Source organism: Panthera leo, chromosome C1, assembly GCF_018350215.1.
Source record: "Panthera leo isolate Ple1 chromosome C1, P.leo_Ple1_pat1.1, whole genome shotgun sequence".
Taxonomy (NCBI): Eukaryota; Metazoa; Chordata; class Mammalia; order Carnivora; family Felidae; genus Panthera; species Panthera leo.
Window position 1 is genome coordinate 64569782 of NC_056686.1, and position 21178 is coordinate 64590959.

At 35.6% G+C, this 21178-nt stretch overlaps 1 protein-coding gene across 7 annotated transcripts in view; it reads right to left on the reverse strand.

Moving 5' to 3' along the window:
- The window catches only part of ZZZ3 (zinc finger ZZ-type containing 3), a 110896-nt gene that overhangs the window by 43688 nt on the left and 46030 nt on the right, over window positions 1–21178 (reverse strand). For all 7 annotated transcript variants that reach the window (XR_006206171.1, XM_042952266.1, XM_042952268.1 and 4 more), the window contains exon 5: window positions 16724–18279. Coding sequence is in view for 6 of the 7 variants with exons in the window: in XM_042952266.1 (XP_042808200.1) it covers window positions 16724–18228 (1505 nt within the window). In the remaining variant the exon portion in view is untranslated. The remainder of the gene's footprint in view (window positions 1–16723; window positions 18280–21178) is intronic.

Below are 21178 nucleotides of genomic sequence, written 5' to 3' on the forward strand. Positions count from 1 at the left end.
CCTAATAACTCAATAAATATGAAGGAAGCAGTTAAATTTCTGCAGTGCTGACTCTAATGTATAGACTGCATGGCAGCTTTTTTAAAATACAGCAAGCCCAGAGCCCCTGGGTGGCTCAGTCAGTTAAGCGTCCGACTTCAGCTCAGGTCATGGTCTCACGGTTCATGAGTTCGAGCCCTGCGCTGGGCTCTGTGCTGACGGCTCAGAGCCCGGAGCCTACTTTGGATTCTGTGTCTCCTTCTCTCTCTGCCCCTCCCCTGCTCATGCTCTCTCTCTCTCTCTCTCTCAAAAACAAATAATCATTAAAAAAATTTTTTTTAAATAAACAAATAAAATAGAGTAAGCCCTACAAAAAACAGCTACAGACAATAAACAGAATTTTTTTTTTAATTTTTAAAATGTATATCTCAACTAAGATCTTCCAGAAATATAAACATTGATTAAAGACACTGGCACTAATAAATACAAAGTATTTTTACCTGTGTTTTTCAAACATCTGTAGACTGCTACATAGCAGGATTTAAACATAACTTCCATTATTTAGCCACTGAATTGTTTTTAATGGGAACTTATCAAGGCACATCCAATGGTGTAAAAGGAGCTAGAGTGTATAGCAAGTACAGGTGCCACAAAATTATAAAATATTAGAGCTAAAAGGTACCACCTCAAGGATAAGTGCAACTTATTCATCTCACAGTTGGAAGGAAATGAAGTTCAGAGAGATTAAGGGACTCCATCATGTTTGGCCAGCTAAGTAAGGGTTGAGAAACATGCCAGTGTCTCTTGCTTCAACAACCTACTGCTCCTAAGCACAACAGAAGAAAATGAAAATTTGCGGGTGGGGAGGTTCTTTTTTAAATCCCTTATAATATCTTTATGAGAATAAATTTTATGTTTGATTTTTTAAGTATTTTCTAGTTACATAACACAAAGAACAGGAAATGTAAATCATGGAAAGAAATAAAGTCCCTGTAATTCCAAGATCAAATAGTTACCACTTTTTTTTCTCTTTTGGGAAAAATAAATTATAAGGTACTATATGCTGTAACTCAAAAAGCAGGGGAATATAATAATATGAATAATAAGAAATTTCTTATTACATGAATAAACACCTCACTATTCTTCTAGTAGTATACTATATACTATATTCTTCTAATGAAAGGTTCACTTCTAAAAGACTTTTGAAAAGATTTATAAACAGGGGATTATTTATGCAAAAAATTCTTTGCTTTAAAAATTATCAACATTATCCTTAAGATAAGTCTTTAAAAGCCAAAATCTTTTAAAACTATTTCATTTACAAAAAAGTTTATAGAAACATCTATTACATGAATTATCAATCATGGCAAATATTTTTATATGGCCCAAAAGATCTCTGCTTACGTATACATTAAATATACGGCAGGGCCCCCACAGACCAATCAGTCTGATAAAATCTAAAAACCTGACAGGGGCACCTGGGTGTCTCAGTCAATTAAGTGTCCAACTTTGGTTCAAGTCATGATTTCTCGGTTCATGAGTTCAAGTCCGCACATGGGGCTCTGTGCTGGGAGACAGAGCCTGGAGCCTGCTTCAAATTCTGTGTTTCTCTCTCTGCCCCGCCCGGCTCTCACTTTCTCTCTCTCTCTCCCTCTCTCTCCCTCTCTCTCCCTCTCTCTCCCTCTCTCCCTCCCTCCCTCTCTCTCTCTCTCTCTCTCTCCCTCCCTCCCTCAAAAATAAACATTAAAAAAATTAAAGAAAAAAACCTAAAATCCTGATAATACCAAATGCTGGGAGGATACAGAGCAACAGAACTCTCATTCATTACTGATAGGAATACAAAATAGTACAGCTACTCTGAAAACAGTTTGGCAGCTTCTTACAAAACTAAACATACTCTTACCATAAGACCCAGCAAGTACAAATTTAGGTATATTCCCAACTGATTTGAAAACCTATGTCCACACAAAACCTAAATGCAAATGTTTACAGCAGTTTTATTAATAATCACCAAAATCTAGAAACAATTAAGATGTCCTTCAATAGGTAAATGGATAAACAAACCATGATACATCCATAAAATGGAGTATTATGCAGAAATAAAAATGAGCTATCACACCACAAAAAGATATGGATGAACCTTAAGAGCATACTACTCAGTTAAAGAAGCCAGTCTGAAAAAGATTCACAGTACATGTGACACTCTGAATAGGCAAAACTATGAAGACAGCAGAAATATCACTGATTTCCAGAAGATCAGGAAGAGAAAGAGGTATGGTAGAATAGGTGAAGCAAAGTAGATCTTTATAGCAGTAAAACTATTCTGCTGTAAAACTATGACATAGCAATGGTGAAAGCAGGGCATTACCCATTTGCTTGCTATAACCCATAGACCTTTACAGTATAAAAAATAAACCTTAATGTAAGCAAATTTTTAAAACTCTTCTAGGAGGTCAGAAATGCAAACTGTGACAAAAAGGATCTAACTGTGCTGCAAATGCATGAATAACATCACAGAGAGCAAAAGGAAAAAGTCCTGATCCAGGTAACTCTGGAAATGCATGGTATATGTAAAGCTAAAAAGTCTTGCACATAAGACCTACACTCTAGTTGAGAAACTTATCTCCCATGGGAATATAGGTTAACAATTCTGATACTATTGTATGTACATACTAGAACCAAAAAATTAAGTAAATGGGGCGCCTGGGTGGCTCAGTCAGTTAAGCGTCCTACTCTTGATCTCAGCTCAGGTTTGTGAGTTCAAGCCCTGCACTGGGCTCCATGCTGGACATAAAGCCAACTTAAAAAAACAAAAAAAAAATTTAATAAGGGCAAATGGAGAGAGCCAGCTTTGTCCCTGTTGCAGTGAGCATTTACAGATAAGCAAGGGGAGGAGGCTAGAATGATCCATGTGGTAATATAACAGATTAGAGGTAAAGTCAAATTATAAAACCAGGTTTAGCTTGGTATAGATACAAATGACTACATACAGATTTATGGATGTGTGTATAGATATGCACATACATTTTCTTGCTTGATCAGCTATGACAGCTCAATAAAAGCAACAAGTCCTCTCAGTAGCAATGAGCACATTTAGTACCCAAATATTCGTTTCCAACACCATTCTCCAATAAAGGGAACTGGGGTTCCTTAGAGAGACAGCTGATTCTGGGACTAGGGCAGGAAATATACAAGATGAGTCTGGAGTATTCTGAAGTGCCAGAGAGTAAGGAAGTGCTCAAAAACCAAACACACCAAAAATAAACCATCTTGATGATGCACAGGAACCAACAGAAAGGTTCCCAATGGCCAAAGCTAGAACAATTTAAGCAACAAAGTAGTACTAAATTATAACCCCAAGTATAAAAACAAATATTTAGGAGTCCATACTGACATAAATAAGTGACTGAATAAGTCAACAAAAGAGAAAAAAATCTCTCATGCAGAATTCCAAATAATTTATGTAGATACTTTCTCTTCAAGTTTGAGCTGTGCAGTGACTTCTTTCTAAAGAATAAAATATGGAAAGTATGGAGAGGAGAATAACTTTACAGTGAAGATATCTGACAAATACTACTTCAACCAGATGATGAGTCAACATCAACTATAATAAATCATATTAATAGTATAGTATATACATGATAATAATGGCACTTCACCTCTATGGTTTTCCTCCCATCCACAACTCTAGTCTAATCATGAGGAAAACAGGAGACAAATCACAATAGAGAAGTATCTATAACACCAGACCAGTATCCCCCAAAACTGCCCAAGTCATCAAGACAAGTCTGAGACACTGCCACAGTCAAGGGAAGTTTAAGGAGACACGAAAATTAAATGTAATTGGTATCCTAGATGGAATTCTAGAACAGAAGAACAGTAGGTAAAAAGCTAAAGAACTCTGAAAAAAAAAAATGTAGACTTTATTACATATATTAATAAGAATTTTATTTTATATGGTTAATCATAATGCATCCGTTCATGAGTTACACTGTGCTAATGTAAAATGTTAATAAAGGAAACTGGCTGCAGGGTATTATGGGAATTCTCTGTACTTTCTTTTTAATTTTTCTGTAAATCTAAAACTGTACTAAAAATTAAAGTCCATTAAAACATATAGGAAAGGGGTGCCTGGTGGCTCAGTGGGTTAAGTGACCGACTCTAGATTTTGGTACAGCACATGATCTCCTGGGTTCGTGGGATTAAGCCCACATGGGGTTCTGAGCTGACAGCACAGGGATTTGCACATAATAATTTAAAACTTTTATAAGGAATCAAGAGCAGAAAATGCCTAACCTGAGAGTTAGAAAACATGGAAAAAGTAGCAACTCCGCCACTAATTTTGAAATCTTGGACATGACTCATCTTTTCTGGTCTAAGATTTACACCTATAAATTGAGAGAGATAAAACAGCCTCTGAAACCATTATCCCTACACCTACTGTAAAGTCATAGAGTAAATCTCTTTTTCTTAGTAGCTCATAATATTAAACAAAGAATTCTGTAGTACCTCTAATTTCAAAGAGAAAAATAAAAGCCAGGTTCAATGACATGGGCGATTTCCATAACAGCTCTGCCACTTCTACTAAAGACAACTGGTCAAGAATCCAGTTGAATCCAAAACACTAAATGATCCATGATGGGCAACTTCTGATAGCCTACACTGCCCAATAACCTCTGTTCCGGAAGATATCCTTCCAGAAAGGATAGGCCAAGGCAGACTTTCCCCGCCCCCAACCAACCATTTGTTCCACCTGTAACCAACAATAATTTTACCAGGGATGAAAACCTGACCCAGGGAAGCTGATCTACTGTACAGTCAATAACCAGGCCTTCTGTTACAGAATGTGAAGAGGATCTAGAGAAGAAAGGTCAAGTAGAGGAGTTGGGACCAGGGGAAACCTAGAGGAAAGATCTGCCATTTGCAAATCAAAATTATAGGGGAGAAAGTGAGCAAAAAACATTAGTAAAAAAAGAAAAACCAGTCTGTACTGCACAAAGAGAAGCATAGCTAAGAGAGTATAATCTTTTTAAAAAAATTTTTTAATGTTTATTTTGGAGAGAGAGAGAGAGAGAGAGAGAGAGAGAGAGAGGGCACGTGCAAGTGTAAGTGGGGGAGTGGCAGAGAGAGGGGGAGACAGAAAATCCAAAGCAGGCTCCACACTGTCAGCACAGAGCCCGGCATGGAGCTCAAACTCACAAATAGTGAGATTATGACCTGAACTGAAATCAAGAGTCGGATGCTTAACTGACTGAGCCATCCAGGCACCTCTGAGAGTATAATCTGAAACCAAAAGATTGCAATTTCACAAGGGTTGGCTAGGCTTTATTTTCTGACCTTGAATATTCATAAGATTGCCTACTATTTATTTAAAATAACCTTTTATATTTGATATACTTTGACTGGGTTTTCTAATTCCTGCAACCAACAAGCCCTTACTAAAACAAGCTCTGACCACTGTGACTTTGCTTATTCCCCGCACCAGTTTTAAATTACAGTTCATTACTAGTTGCTGGAATTTAATAAACTTGTATTCAAACTGAATATCATTTGAAGTCTCATACAAAGGCTTTCACAGGGAATTTTTTTTTTTTTTTTTTTTTGAAAGAGAGCAAGCGAGCATGAGTGGGGAGAGGTGCACAGAGACAGAAAAAGTGAGAGAATCCTAAGCAGGCTCATGGAGCCTCACGCGGGGCTCGATCCCGCAACCCTGGAATCATGACTATGACCAGAGTCACAGGGAATTTTTAAAGGAATATATCAGTATTTTTTTAATCCACATATTTGTAGCCTTCAAGAAATTGTGGTTTTTTTCCTCCTTAAAGACTCTAGGCTTCTTGTAATAAGAAACCATAAAAGATGACTTTATAACTGGTTCCTAATACCTATTTCTCTAAATCTATTCAATAAAATTCTTGAGTTTCTTTAAGAATTCAGGAAGCTGAATGCAACTGACTGTACTGTGGTTAACATTATAGAAGTTGTACAATAATCTAGAAAAAAATCCTGACCACCAGTCAGATCAAGATTTACATATTTTCTCTAGAGTTTTAGATTACCCATTCTAAGAAACAATACATTATAACAAGTAAAAAGTTGCCCTTCTATTCTGTAATTGCAAATACATAAAAATTTCACATAATAGAGACAAACCAGTAATCTCTAGTAATAAACTAATATTCTACAGGGCAATATACCTCAAATATAGCTAAAGAATTTATCTGTTAAGCTATCTGTATACAATCATCTTACAATAACTTCAAAGACACAGGATATGTCTTGTGTTTTTAATTATTTCTAGCTTCTACTCAAAATTATGAGTTCATACAGAAAAAGCTAAATAATATCCCCTATTGAAAATCTTAAATAGAACAGACACATAAATAGGCAGGGACACACATTTTCTTTCAAGTCCTTCAACTCAATAAAGATAACCCAAACAGATTCTTACCATTCTGTTGCTTCCTAAAGCCTACTGTCAAAACTCTAGATTGACTGTAAAAATATATTTAAAACTATACAAAACATTCTGATCATACCAAACTTATAAATTTATTTTGTAATACAACCACTTTCTCTCTTTGGGGTCTGGTATTAACTGAGCTTACATTTTTTTTATACAGGCATGTAAAAACATTATCCTACCACCTGATAATGTGTTCAGACAACCAACGTGATCATGAGGCACACCCTTCTTCCCCAAATCCCCCACCATACCAATTATCTCTCCACAACTCCTGAGTTTAGTGAACTATGTGAATGATTGTCACTGATTCAACATTTCTTTTGAAAACTTAAAATCTAGATTTTTTAAGTAAAAAAAAGGAAATAATCACTAGTACTAAATTTTATAAATTCAAAGTATTAAAAGTTCAACTAATGGCATAAAAAAAACTCTACTATGAAAAGCATGCTAAATTTTTCTCTGACATTTTCAAAGCAGGATAAGGTTTACATTTCTCCAAAGATACATCAACCAACAGAAAGACATGGTTCCTCCAAAGAGCTTGAGTTCTATTGTACATGTTGCTATGATAATGCACACAAGGAGCAATCAGTCAATCTTGGGAAGATAGGAAAGAATTCTCAGAGTATAGAATTTCTAAATTTAAACATCTTACTCCTTTTGCAGACAGAGAAAGGAAGATAACCAGGGAGATGGGGTAAGAGTGGACTAGAGCAGGCATTTAGGCATATAAGAAAGCCTCAAGTAAAAGAATATAACAAGGAACTAATAATCTGTTTAGAATATCGAGAAACAGTAAAAGAATGTTTAAAAATCGTGCAATAATTCATTTTACTTTCTTAAATTTTTTAAAACTTTTATTCATTTTTGACAGACACAGAGAGACAGAGCACGAGTTGGGGAGGGGCAGAGAGCAAGGAAGACACAGAATCCAAAGCAGGCTGCAGCCTCTGAGCTGTCAGCACACAGCAATGAGGGGTTCAAACTCACAGACCACAAGATCATGACCTGAGCTGAAGTTGGACGTTTAACTAACTAAGCCACCCAGGCCCAAATAATTCATTTTAAAGAGTAGATTTTATTCTAAAAACATTTATTCTAGCTACACTGTAGGAGTCCATTGGGGAAATAGTACACTAGCACTGCAGAAAGTAAGTTAGGAAGCATTTCCAGTAATCCAGAAAAGAGATGACAGAGATGACCTAAATTTAAGAAAGCAACACTGAGAACAAAGAAATAAAGTTGAATCATAACACTGGTAGGAGAGGAGGGTGTAGTGAAGAAGTAATTGAAGATTACTCCTGTTTTTCCAGACTGGGCAAGTGAAAGATACAATTAAGTGAAAAGATAGTGTTGAATATTGGATGTGCGCGAAGGAAGCAATGGTAAGTTCAATTTTAGACATGTTCCATTGAGTTTACTGTGGAGAAAGCAAATGGATATATCTTGCAAGCAGTCTGAAGCCTAAGAATAATCTGATTGGAGATATATACATTTGGAAATCCATCAATATAGAAATGATAATTTAAACCACAGCACTGTGTGAGAATATCAACAGAGAGCATACAAAATAAGAAAGAAGTCAATAACCAAAGCTCAAGCAGTGCCAAAAGCAAGGGGAAGGGCAAAGATATATTTATATATTCATTTGAATTACAGAAATCAAATCATGTCCAAATTTTTTTTAACAGATAAGAAAACTAACAACCTCAGAAGTTAAAAACATTTACCCAGCATCAAACTACCAGCTGAGAATTCTACTGGAAGGAGACTGGGATGTTCCTCAAATCTAGTTCTTTTGCAAATAATCTACAAATAAAACTTTTAAAAATATTAAGATTCTAGATTAAATAAGATAGCATTTTAAAGATAAAAACATTATCCAGTCATGAATGGTGACTTAAAAAACCTTATAAAACATTACATTTGGTTCATTTAACTTGACTCTTCATATCCATATATATATTTTGAAATGTTTATTAAGAAGATAATTCAGGTGTTGACTATAATCTTTTTCAATGGCACTTTCCACTCTCATTGCCAGTAAGCTATTAGCATGACCCTTTCTCTCCAACTGAAAATTTAATCATAACAAAATAATTCATGGCTTTATATTCTGATAACTGTCAGTTAAAATAATATAAAAAATACATTTACAATTAAGAGGAATGATAATATAGGACAAGTGAAAAGAAGCAAACAACAAAAGTTGAATCAGTTCTCCAACTTCACATAAATGGTAAAAATAGTACCAGGGAAAATAAATTTCTGCAAAATACTTAACATTTACAAGAAACTACATTAGACAGACAGTCATAAAGAAAGCATATTCACCATAGCTTTCTGAAATATACTACATCAAATTTGGCCCAGCCAAAAGACCTGAAAGGAAAAACAACTAAAATCTAGATACATTACTCTTTCATCTTTTAAGGTTAACACTTGAAACCTAGTAAACCCTGTTTCGTATCTTCTTATGCATCACTGTATCTTGTACCCATCCTCATGAAGTGTATCTGAACCAGTAACCCAATTTTTACTTCTGCTCAAACCATAGCAACACTTCATCAACACAACTAAAACAATGTCAAGTCTCTTTTACCCTCATTCTTCAATTCAAATTGGTATTATTCCAATTTCTCTGACTTCAGCTTCTCAGAAAAAAAAGCTACTTAAACTAATGTTTTACTAATAAGTAGAAACTAGTCCTCACTGTCACAGGAGTGTCAACAAAAATAATTTCCAAATGGTCAAACTTCAGGCTGGGGTGAATGTCATAAGAAGAAAACATACCTAAGTGCATACTGAAATCAAATCAGAAAGTTCCACTTTCAATCATGACAGAAAACAAACACTGAATATCCTCTTGCCAAACACAACTACACAACTGGAGAAAACACAGAAACAATTATTGTTTGACAACAGACAATATGTAGTGCAGGACTATGACCTATAAGAGAGAACAAACAAATAAGATAAGCCACACTATGATCACACTTTCCACATGGAAGTATCATTAGTACTGCAGAACAGGAAGCCGTCTTGCTGAGCAGAGAGAGAGAAAAAAAAAGAGTGTTTGGGGAAGTGAGGCAGCTGGAATTTGTGGGACAGAGCACCAAAGAGGAAGAAGCAAAACAGAAAAAGACAGAAAAACACCAAATATTTGTGTAAGGGTCCCCTGGAATCTTACATGTACAAAGCTGCACATGTAAAACATGAGATTCCACAAGACCAACTGTTTTCATGAGGCTAGAGTCTTCCTTCAGGTTTCAACTAGCCAGAGTAAAGACCTTTTTAAATGAAACACCAGAAAGGCCATGCCAAGAAGTAAGGCTAAACTAAACCTAAAATACAGGCTACCCTGGACATCCCCCTAACACAGCTAAAACATAAACCTTAATAGGATCAAGCATATTATCAAGTAAATTAACTGCCTGTCAGAACAAATTTCAATACTTTTAAAGAAAGAGAACAAAATCCAGACCCTCAGTAATATTTGTATGGTGGACATCTGAAATATTTTAAGTATGTGAAAATGAATCATAACACACTACAGATAATTCTGCCTACTGAGAGTGCCCTGAACAAATTGCTCAGACTTTTCTCATCACTTTACAAATTTCTCTATGTTAAAATCAGAGATTAAAGAGAAAAGTAGAAGCAGCTTTCCATGACAATGTAAAAGAAATAGCGGTACACAGACCTCACTAAAGACACATACTTCACTGAAGAAATAGAAAAGTCACAAAACAGATCTTCTCATTTATTACTGAACATTGTAATATCTAATGACATGAGTCATCAAAGAAATACATATATGGTATAGTCTGCTCACCAATTTATAAAAACACATCATTTTTAGAAGTCTATTTATTTTGAGAGGTGGGGGGGGGGGGGGGGTGGTGCAAAGATAGAAGGGAAGAGAGAATCCCAGGCAGGTTCCGTGCTCAGAGAGCAGAGCCCAACTTGGGGCTCAAAGCAGGGCTCAATTTCTCGAACCATGAGATCATGACATGATCCAAAATCAAGAGTCAGACACTTAACTGACTTGGCCACCCAGGCACCCCAAACTTTTTGAGCTTACAAAAAACTATTAAAATCAGGTTCCTGCAACTAACGGCTCAGCTTCAATTAGTCTCAAATACTAAATGGGTTTTACTGCTGAGGTGCCTGGGTGACTCAGTCGGTTAAGCCTCCGACTCTTGATTTTGGCCCAGGTCATGATCTCACAGTTCAAGAGTTCAAGCCCAGCATTGGGGTCTGTGCAGATGGTGCCTGCTTTGGGATTTTCTCTCTTCCTCTCTCTGTGCCTCTCCCCTGGCTCACACACATGTGCATGCTCGCTTGCTTGCTCGCTCTCTCTCAAACTTTAAAAAAGAAAAAATATGGGGCACCTGGATGGTGCAGTCGGTTAAGCCTCTGACTTTGACTCAGGTCATGATGTCATGGTTTGTGAATTCAAGCCCCACATGGGGCTCTGTGCTAATGGCTCAGTCTGGAGCCTGCTTCAGAATCTGTGTCTTCCTCTCTCTCTCTGCTCCTCCTCTGCTCATGCTATCTCTCTCTCAAAAGAAACAAACATTAAAAACAATTTTTTTAATAAAAAAAAACCAAAAGGGTTTTGTTGCTAATGAGTACTTATTGCCATGTATAAAGAAACAACTGTTGTTTCTCTATCCAGAATTTAGATACCTGGTAGCTTATGTAAGCAACAGCCTCTAAACCAAGCAAACAAGAAAACATACAATTAAAATGAACATCTCCTTGCACTAATGCTTATCTATGCATTCAAAGAGAAATTCTTCAGTGCATCACTCAAGAATCTTGAGACATAATTCTGACAAGCCTGGTTATTCTGATTCTAAGTTTAAAGAGAACAAAAAGCACTATAGCACTAGAGACAACAAAATGAAAGTCAACAAAAATGAAGAAAAGAAGAAAATTGTAAGTTACAGAATTTGAACATAAAAAAGAAGCTAAATTATGAGAACATAAAAAGCAGAGAAGTGTGAATCGTTTCACATAAGCTAAAACAGAGATATTCTGGCAGTGATGCCAGAAAAGTATCACTACATAACCTCTGTCAGCAAAAATGACTCTGAGTCAAGAAGAAAAAGGTAAATTATACTACAAACACACTCAGATTACAAAAGAGAATCCCTTTTGGAAACCATTCACATCAGTTGAAATAAAAGATGTTGATATGGAAAGGAAAAAAACAAAGAATTCACTGATTATTTCTTAGTCAACGGCATACTCCTCTTACAACCAAAAATGTTATACTAAGGACATTATTTATCTCTCTCCTCTCATTAATCTTGTGCCAAACTACTGGGGCCAATCCAGCTATTATATTCCACAGTCTTTTCCAATTAGTTGAGAAGGTACACCACGCATGAGTTTTCTCTGGTAACCTCTGACTTTAATATACTTAAATGCATTCTAAACACGCCCCCCCCAAAGTATTTTTTTGCAAATTATCCAAGTTCTCTTTTTAAAGTCAAGCTGTAGCATAAGTTTTATACCCCCAATTCATACAGGGCAATTATTCTTCACAGATAAACTAACAAAATGTTCTTTAAAACAATGAACATGAAAACATTTCATCCAATAAGTAAAACAGGTTACTTACCAATAATGCTGATTCTCTGACAGATAAAACCAGATAATCATGATTATGCAATTACAGAGCTTAAACTCAGAGCAAAGAACTGTAAAAACTGAGTACCTAGCACCTTCTCCTTGAGAGTTCTAAACCTAGAAACCCGAAAATCCACGGAATTAAGTCTTTACTGGATGAGGTAAACCAGGAGTAGTTCAGACTATGAATTAGAATATGGGAGTTCTTTATGTACCTATAGATATCTGCCTCTATCTTATGTCTGCCAATAGTTCCTCATACTTTCAATAAATAACTTTAAAACCTTAATTGTGAGTTAGGAAATGGGGACTGTATAATGCCACCTATGCTATCTACTTCTGAGTTGGAGTGTCAAATGAGAAATTCAGTGAAATCACTTGGTACCTTATGAAGTATAACACAAATATAACATTATTTTATCTAGGGCAAGATGGCTCCTCTATTGCTTTCTAAGCAAAATCGATCCCTAATCCTGGAGTTTTCTGGTCCCTTGAAAGAAACTTAGACAAACAGTAAAAGTAGTCTCACAGGAAGTGAATCTACAAGACCTCATGAGGATTTTCTCTATGCAGCTTCTGAAACCGATGAAGATATGAGAAGATTGATCATAAGCATAGTGTAAAAGAACATATTGTAATTATTTAAAGTATATTAACGTTTTCAGAGGACCAAGTTTAAAAATACAATTCCTATAAATATTCTAATATGGCTTAAAAATGTCTTACCTAGAGACTACATAAGCAATACTCTATTTGATAAACAACTGGCTTATTCTTAAAACTTTCATTATCTAGAAACTTGAAAATTGGTATAAGCATTAATAATCTTATCAGTGAGTTAACCCTTTAGAAAACCTCAAGAATCCAGAAACTCTTAATCTGGCTTTTTATCCTCTGCCTGTTCATGAAAAGTTGTAAGATCTTTAAATGAAGCTATCCAAGGCCCTTCGAATATAAATTTAAGTGTTCTTGTACAAGGAGAATACAGAGAGAAATTCAGAGACAACTGACCAAATCACATTTCCATTCAAAAATTTATTTTCTAGTGGTTGCCTTGTGAACTGGGAAAAAAGCTCTGAACATTAAAACCCAGGACCTTCTCTATACCTGCTCCCCCTAGAACAAGAACTTCAAATCTAAGACACCTGACTCAACGCTTCTGATTCAAAATCCACAAAAGGTCAATTCTCAAAAAGAAAAGGCAAATCATAGTTAAGTACATGATCTCAGTCAGTCTGGCTATTAGGCCAAAAAGGTAGTCACCAGGTATTACCTACCACTTTAACAGAATCCTTCAATCTTGAAGATCAGAGGATTTTGAGGTAAAATAATATTTTTTTGATTCCCCACCCACTACTCTTTGAGAAAGCACATCTAGTAAAATAATCCACAGCTGGAATCTTGCCAGAAACAAAGATAATATTCAGTCCCCCGTGCTCATAGTTTTCCATTTGGAAAAATAAATATATAAAAGCAAACTGTGGGTTTATATGCTAAAGAAGAGGGATGGCATCTAAAAAGGAAACAGGGTAAGTACCCAAAATGCCCACAAATTCATTTCTCTGGCCTATGGCCTAATTACCATGAATCAGGTCTAAGGCTAGGATTCTTTGTTTTTTTTTTTAATGTTTATTTTTGAGACAGAGACAAAGCATGAGTGGGGGAGGGGCAGAGAGAGAGGAAAACAGAATCCCAAGCAGGTTCCAAGCTCCAAGCTGTCAGCACAGAGCCCAATGCAGGGCTCAAACTCAGGAGCTGTGACATCATGACCTGAGCCAAAGTCTGGCACTCAACCAACTGAAGGACTCAGGCACCCCTAAGGCTAGCATTCTATACACAGTATCTTTTCAAACATTTACAAACCATTTCATTAGATGACCTTATATGTGATATCCCTGCAAACAAGACAGATAAATTATAGGCTAAATGGTAGGATAGAAGGTTACTGATTAAATAATCAATGTTAACTTAGAGAAGAGTTGTAACTCGAATAAAGAGCTATGTCTTCCTGGCTCCAAAGAACTAGGCCATACTGAGTGTTTTCTATCAATAACATATTTTTTAATCTGGCCATCAGGAAGTACTCATTCCCTACTGGTAAAGACAGTCATGTGTAATCTGAGCAATGCCCAATTCCCAGTTTCCAAAGGAAGTTGTCTATAGAGAAATTTACTAGCATGAAGAGAATGAGAAAGAAAAACAAAGTATTTGATACAGTATAATGTGTACCTGTGTATGCAGTAGAATATTCCATCTACCCCATTTATCTTTTTTTTTTTTTTAACCCCAAATGCATTTTCAAATGCAAGAAATTAGCTTGAGACTTCAAAGCACTAGATGGGTATCACGATGCTATCTTTTACAATGATAATTTGGGTACAAAAAAAAAAAAAAAAAAAAGGCCAAGACAAAAGGCTCTTGGCTCTAGACAAAAAGCATTTGAAGAAGGATCTTACTGAAAGAGATTGCATCTAACATGATCAAACACCCTCTCTCAATTTTCTTTAAATTATCTCTAACCAAGATGCTAATCAAGATGCTCTCACTCTCCATCTCACTTCTACCAACATGCTTCCTCCAGAGGGAAAAAACATTGAAAGTGAATTGTCAAAAGATGCTATCTTCAAAAGACTGGAGAAAGGCAACAAACCAAAAAAGAATGATTTCTTTTGCCCAAGGTCACCCAATGAGGCATTAATTTAAAAATACTGTCCTAATAAAGCATCTACCATCCAAATTCCAAAGGACTTTGTACATCCTGAGAAACCCATGAAACTGTATTGGTCTCATTCTCAAAGGGTTAGGAATACGGAACATCACTTTTTAAATATTAAGACCACTATCTTTACACAACTGTTTTATAAACATCATCCTTCAGAATTACTATCAGGAGAGCTCTAACAAAAAAAGGACCATAATGAGTTATGAGAAAATACTTCCCATCAATATTCTAGCTAAGTCTTGGGGCACCTGGGTGGCTCAGTCGGTTGAGTGGCTGACTTCAGCTCAGGTCAATGATCTCACAGTTCGTGAGTTCGAGCCCCCCTTGGGCTTGCTGCTGTCAGCTCGGAGCTCACTTCAGATCCTGTCCCCCTCTCTCTCTGCACCTCCCCCACTCATGCTCTCTCAAAAGTAAATAAAACACTTAAAAAAAAAAAAACCAGCTAAGCCTTAAAAAGAGCATTTCTTTGCCAAAGAAACAATAAAAAACAAAAAATTAAACTAATGAGTATATTTTGTAAAAATGCACACTTCTTGAGTTTTTGGTCTTTCCCCAAGACATATGTTCTTCCTCCTTGTGCCTCCAGATAAACAATTCTGGTTTTAAAAACTGATGAATAATACCAATGGTAAGAACTCAAATTATCTGAAATTGAAAAAACCTCACTTAGTTGTTTTTCTCTCAGATTGGACTTCAAATATTTCAAATACATAAAAATGCTAACAGTTCCATAAAAATAAATGGATAAAATACTCACATAAAATGACCTCTATTAAATCAATATTAAAATACTATTTATAAAAAAATTTTTTCAGAAAAGAAATCTATGTTAAAAGGCCACTAAATTATCATACACAAATGCAACCTATCTATAATGTATGGCAAAAAATTATTATGTTCCACAACCAGGATTTGATACTTTGATCTGATACATACCAGAATCTGGCAATTGTCACAACAAAAGCATTACAAAGTTTCCTCAAATTAACATTTTTACATAGCCTATATAATGTGATAGCAATTCAAAAGCATATTTTGTAGGGGCAAAAGGTGATTTTTCTGTTGTTGATCATGGTGTTTACAGTAAGCACTGTTCGCCGTTCATCAACAGTTCCTTGCACGATTACTCGGAGTTAGCTCCAATTTATTTGTGTTATTACCCAGAATACTTTGCCTTCAAAACAAAGGCTAAGAACTGACAGTATTTTAAGATAGTCTCCCCTTATAATTCAGAGTCAGGAAAAATTTGTCTCAAATGCTTTATGTAAACTATGCAACAGACTAACTTGCTAATATGCTAATTACAATATACAATTAGCTGTCATGGTATTAACAGTAATATCTACTCTACAAATCACAAGTCAAAGGTAATGCATAAAGTACATTTTTTAGTCAAAAGTTTTAACTGGAAAGTAGATATAAGCAACTAAGATAAAAGTGGATTTATAGCCTGCCAGATTTCTCTTAATCTATATGATGTCTAAGCACTCGTTAATTCTTCTACACTGCCTAGAAGGCCTAGACACTTCATAAAGTTCTGCGACTATAAATCAAAGTGTACTGTGATAAGTAAAGATGTTTCCATTTTACAAATTAACTGAAACGGTATAAAACTTATTAATAAACAAAAACACCATCAACCATGGCTTCCACATGTCTTTTCTAATTAAGATGTATGAACTATCAAAACTAGAAAACCATATTGTCATTGAGAAGAGTAGTAAGTTGAGTTTTAAAGTCTTTTTTTGGAGCTTTTTTAAGAGTTGAGATAATCATTATGTTAAACCTAAAATTTAAGCTAAAGCATTAATTTCAGCTATAATAAAAATGCTATGAATAGACATTTAAGAATAGATACTGAAAGCGTGGGGAATAATAAACAAAGCAGAATTCATGGTTACCATATTTACACATACTCTTTGTTGTGTTTCAGTGCCACATGATCTGATTCAAAGTAATAAACATCAGGATCATCATCTTCTTCTTCTGTATTGTGTGGATTGGCACTCTCTTTGGCAGATGGCAAATGTCCAATATTAAGTCTTGCCTCTGAGGGTGGCTTACTTAGTCCTTCACTCCCATAATTTCCAGAGTCACAAAATATTCCTTTTTCATTCTGAGAAATTTCATCAGGATTTGTGGGAGATTCACTTCTATTATCACTAACAGTTGCATTTGTTTCATTGGGACTAAGATTATTCTCCTCAAATTGTCCATTTTCTCTGCAAGGAGAATTGTTTTTAGTGGGACTACCTCTGGTAGGGGCTGCCCTTCGTGGTGAAGTTCTCAGAGTATATCGATGTTCTTGAGGTTCTGATAAAGACATCATTTGAGCTGAAACACAGTCTAGAACAGAAGATGATTCTGGTTCTCCAGAGACTGGCATACTCTCAAGACTTGTGTCCAGGGCGTTATTGGTGTTTTCATTACACTGCTCTTTTGAGGCACTGCTATCTCCCACCACATCTACTTCCTCCTCAGAATCCCTTAAGGATGACTGAATTTCAGAAAAGGGACCTGTAGCTGGCTCAGTAGTCAGCTGATTAACATGTTCCACAGGCAGGCAGGCAGTTACTATTTTGTGGTCCTCCAACTTGACCTGCACTTCTGAATTTGTGCAAGGCACGTTATGGTCTATATAACTGTCGTCCTTCCTACTATCAAGGAACATTGAAGTGTGGGTATCCGAATCCCCATTTTCAGCTACTGACTTTTCCTGCAACACATACGAACCAGTGCTATTTTGTTTAGTGTTCCCATCAGGCTGACAGTCGTCATAGTTTATAACAGCTGAATTGCTGTCATCAACACCATTGACAGCCAAATAGCCTGCGATTTCTTCAACTACTGTAGAATTAAGTGGCCCTTCCTCACTGACATTCACCTTTTTAATTTCCCTTTTCTCACAATCATCCAGTATAAGACATCGACAAGCTCGTTTAGTCCCTTGGAAATCTGCATCATTGTCCACTACTGTATTCCTCTCTTCTACCGACTCCTTGTCTGATTTTATAGGTGAATCTTCTTCTGAACTGTTTGGTGCTTCAGATCTAAGACAACGCTTAATTCTTTTTAAAACTGGTGAAACAGGTTCTGTTTGCCTTCTCTCACAATTTTCTACAGCCTGCCTTTCTATGTTATCTTTTTCTGAAGAAGAAAGTCCTCTTTTCCTAGGGCTTACCCATGATTCTCGAGTACTTTGCTGTTTTAAATCAGTAGTTCTTCCATTATTATTTCCTTTCTGAATTTGCACAGGCTCTGGTCTCTTCTTTGGTGATCTTGATCGTACTTGAGAATGAGAAGAGATTTCTTCAGGGTGAGCAATGCTACGATTCCTTAAAGTTCTACCACAAAAAGATTCATCCAAGCCGTTTAACCCCACTGTTGATCTTGTAACACGAGTAGATCGGGAAGCAGCCATACTATGGCAAGTCCCTACAATACGGTCATCATGATCCACTCATTGGGAAACCTTCAAAAATGTAAACAAAATAATGAGAAAAAGGTAATAGTTAATATACCTAAAACAAAAGCATAAAGCTATTAACTTTTAAATCCAAGTATAGCCAATATTAATAAATTACGTGATATAATTTATTAACATTTCCAAAAATGATATTAATAATAACAGCTAACAATTATATGGTACTTAATATGTTCCAGGAATCATTCTATATGCTTTACATACATTAACTCATTTAAGTCTCACAACAACTAAGGTAGATGCTATTACCATCCCTACTTTACAAATGAGGAAGAGGATGAGGTATGTGTATAGTTTAAGTAATGTATCCAAAACCATACACAGAAGTGGCAGAGCAGGGCTCTAGAGACCATGCCTTTAACCTGCCTTGCTGTTTATCTGCTTTTCAGATACAAAGGCACAAAGGGCCCAGAGAAGAGTTACCTCAAAGACAGGATTTCATCTTGGTTATTAAAATAATACCTACGAATTTATATAGCAACAATCACAAAAACTATCCCAATCATTTCTTATGTTTTCTCAAAACATTCCTGGGAGGTAAAGTGGTAGGCTCAGCTCTTCTTAATTCACTCTTATTAAAATGAGTTTTAGGTCAAATCCTCTGATAACAAACTATGTGACATCCAAAAACTTTCGGTTGTAACCAGCAGATGAACAGATATCACAATCCTAGCTTGCAATAAGCTAAAAGCAAAACAGAGGAAAGCCAAACCTCCCTAGTCTCTAGAAGTACAGCCATAAATTAGCAAGTGAAAGGAAGTATTCTGAAGAGGATAGAAGAAAAAGGAGAAGCCCCCCCAAAGCAAATACTGCATCTAAGAAATAAGGACAACACATTCTCTCCTTCTTTAAACTCCTGTATATACGTATATGCCACAGTTTTAACTCATATTGGGAATGAGCTGGTTTTCTGATGTGGATGTTGGGTGTGTCTAAGATAGAAATGCAAGGGAAATTGAAAACTGCCCTGATTGATCTATCTGGATAAACTCTTAAGTGGTTATTATTTTCCAAAGGTTCTCCCATAAAGCAGAATAAAGGAGCTATTAACATTTCAAGTATCCATTCTTCTGCTCCTCTTCTGTTTAGCTTTCACAAGATAATTTGCCACTTCACTGCTTAACTTCCAAATGGGGGGGTAGGATGGATACAGAAAGAAGCCAGTAACAGCTGTAGTACATAGTTGCATAGTACCCTTCCCCCTCCCTTCCACGCTTCCCATAGCTCCTCCTACAAACCCTCCCAATGCCGTTCTACCTCTCCCCCTGCAAATCAAATACAATCTCTCCTTTGCCTCAACCAGAAATGTCTAACAGCAGAACAGTTATGAAGAACTACAGAAGCCATAGCAACATGCTACCACATACCAAAAAAAAGAAATATTAAAGGGAAATGTCTTCCTGTTCCTGACTGCTGACAAATGTATTAAGTTTCCCAAAAATATGTAAGCTGATTGAGTTTAGTTTTGTTTCACAGTAAGGTATACTTTTAAATTTTTAATTAACAGTTTTTAAAAATCTTACAAGACTCACAAAACCAGCTCTGGAATTAGAATATGATAATTTGTTCTAGAGAGTTATACAGCCATCGCATGAATAAGTAAAGGACACCAATCAGAACTTAGAAATACATTTCACATAGTAAACTTCTCCTATTTTGGGATTCATTAGAGGGACGTGATATGTAATTCTCTTTTGCTTAAATCTTGTCATGAAGATTACAGTCTATTTTAAATCACAGGTAATAAATATTGAATGTACCATAAATATCCACTTTTAATTACAAAAAATATAAGTTAAACTTCAAATGATGCTCCAAAACAGCACAAACTAAAAAAAATATTAAAATCAATTTATTTGTTTATACACCCAAATCTGGAGCTCTGAAATTTGAAGGTTACTAGTTTTTAAATATTAATTACCTATGTAAATACACAAAAGAAACATAAGTTAATTTTTTAAACTTTACAAAATATAATGCAAACATCTTTAATGCAAATTTGATTACACTCATGATTTATGATTCAAAAATAATATTGGCAATAGTAATATTTTATATAAAAAAAGAATTTGTTAACCTTTACTTTTTAAAAGGTGATGCCAATTAAAGACATATAAACCTCAAATGATACCCATAATAGGCACTCCTAAGCCCTTTTCTTTCCATAGCAATCCAAATGAAAGCAAAATTGCTGCCCTGTCATTATTAATAAAATAAACCTATTATTATTACTCAGAGTTACTTGTAAAGAACATATGTATAATATTTCATATTATTAGTATTATGTATGTATACATAATATATATAATTATAAAACACCACCTATAATGAGGGCCTATTTTATTTCTTCACCATTTCAGTGATCAAAACACTAATAAATATGAAAGATTAAACCTCTTTTTGTTTCTTCTGATCCCTAAAAAGCATTCTTATTCCATTCAACAACTACAATAAAGTCCATTTTATTTACAGTTCTCAAATCCTGTGCTATTGAGCCATATTTAAAGCGAACCTGTTTTATAACAAGGATAGTTTTGGTACCTCAAAATCTCACAACTCAAAGTGTGGCCTAAGAACGAGCATCATGGGCATCTCTTGGAAGCTTGCTGGAAATGCAGAATATCAAACCCTGTCCCAGATCTACCAATTAATCAGATTCCCAGGTGATTTATATGCCTGCTAGTATTTGAGAAGCACTGCCTTAGACCACTGCATCCAGACAGTATTCTACTAAAATCATATAGTCATCAGGTTCAAACTAAATTAGACCTATTTATAATATATCTTTTAAAAGTCCTTATTTGATTCTAGAAATAATAAAGCAAGCAAGCAAGCTATGACCACTTTGGTTAAAGAAGTACAAAGTAGGACTCAATTGCTTGCCTGA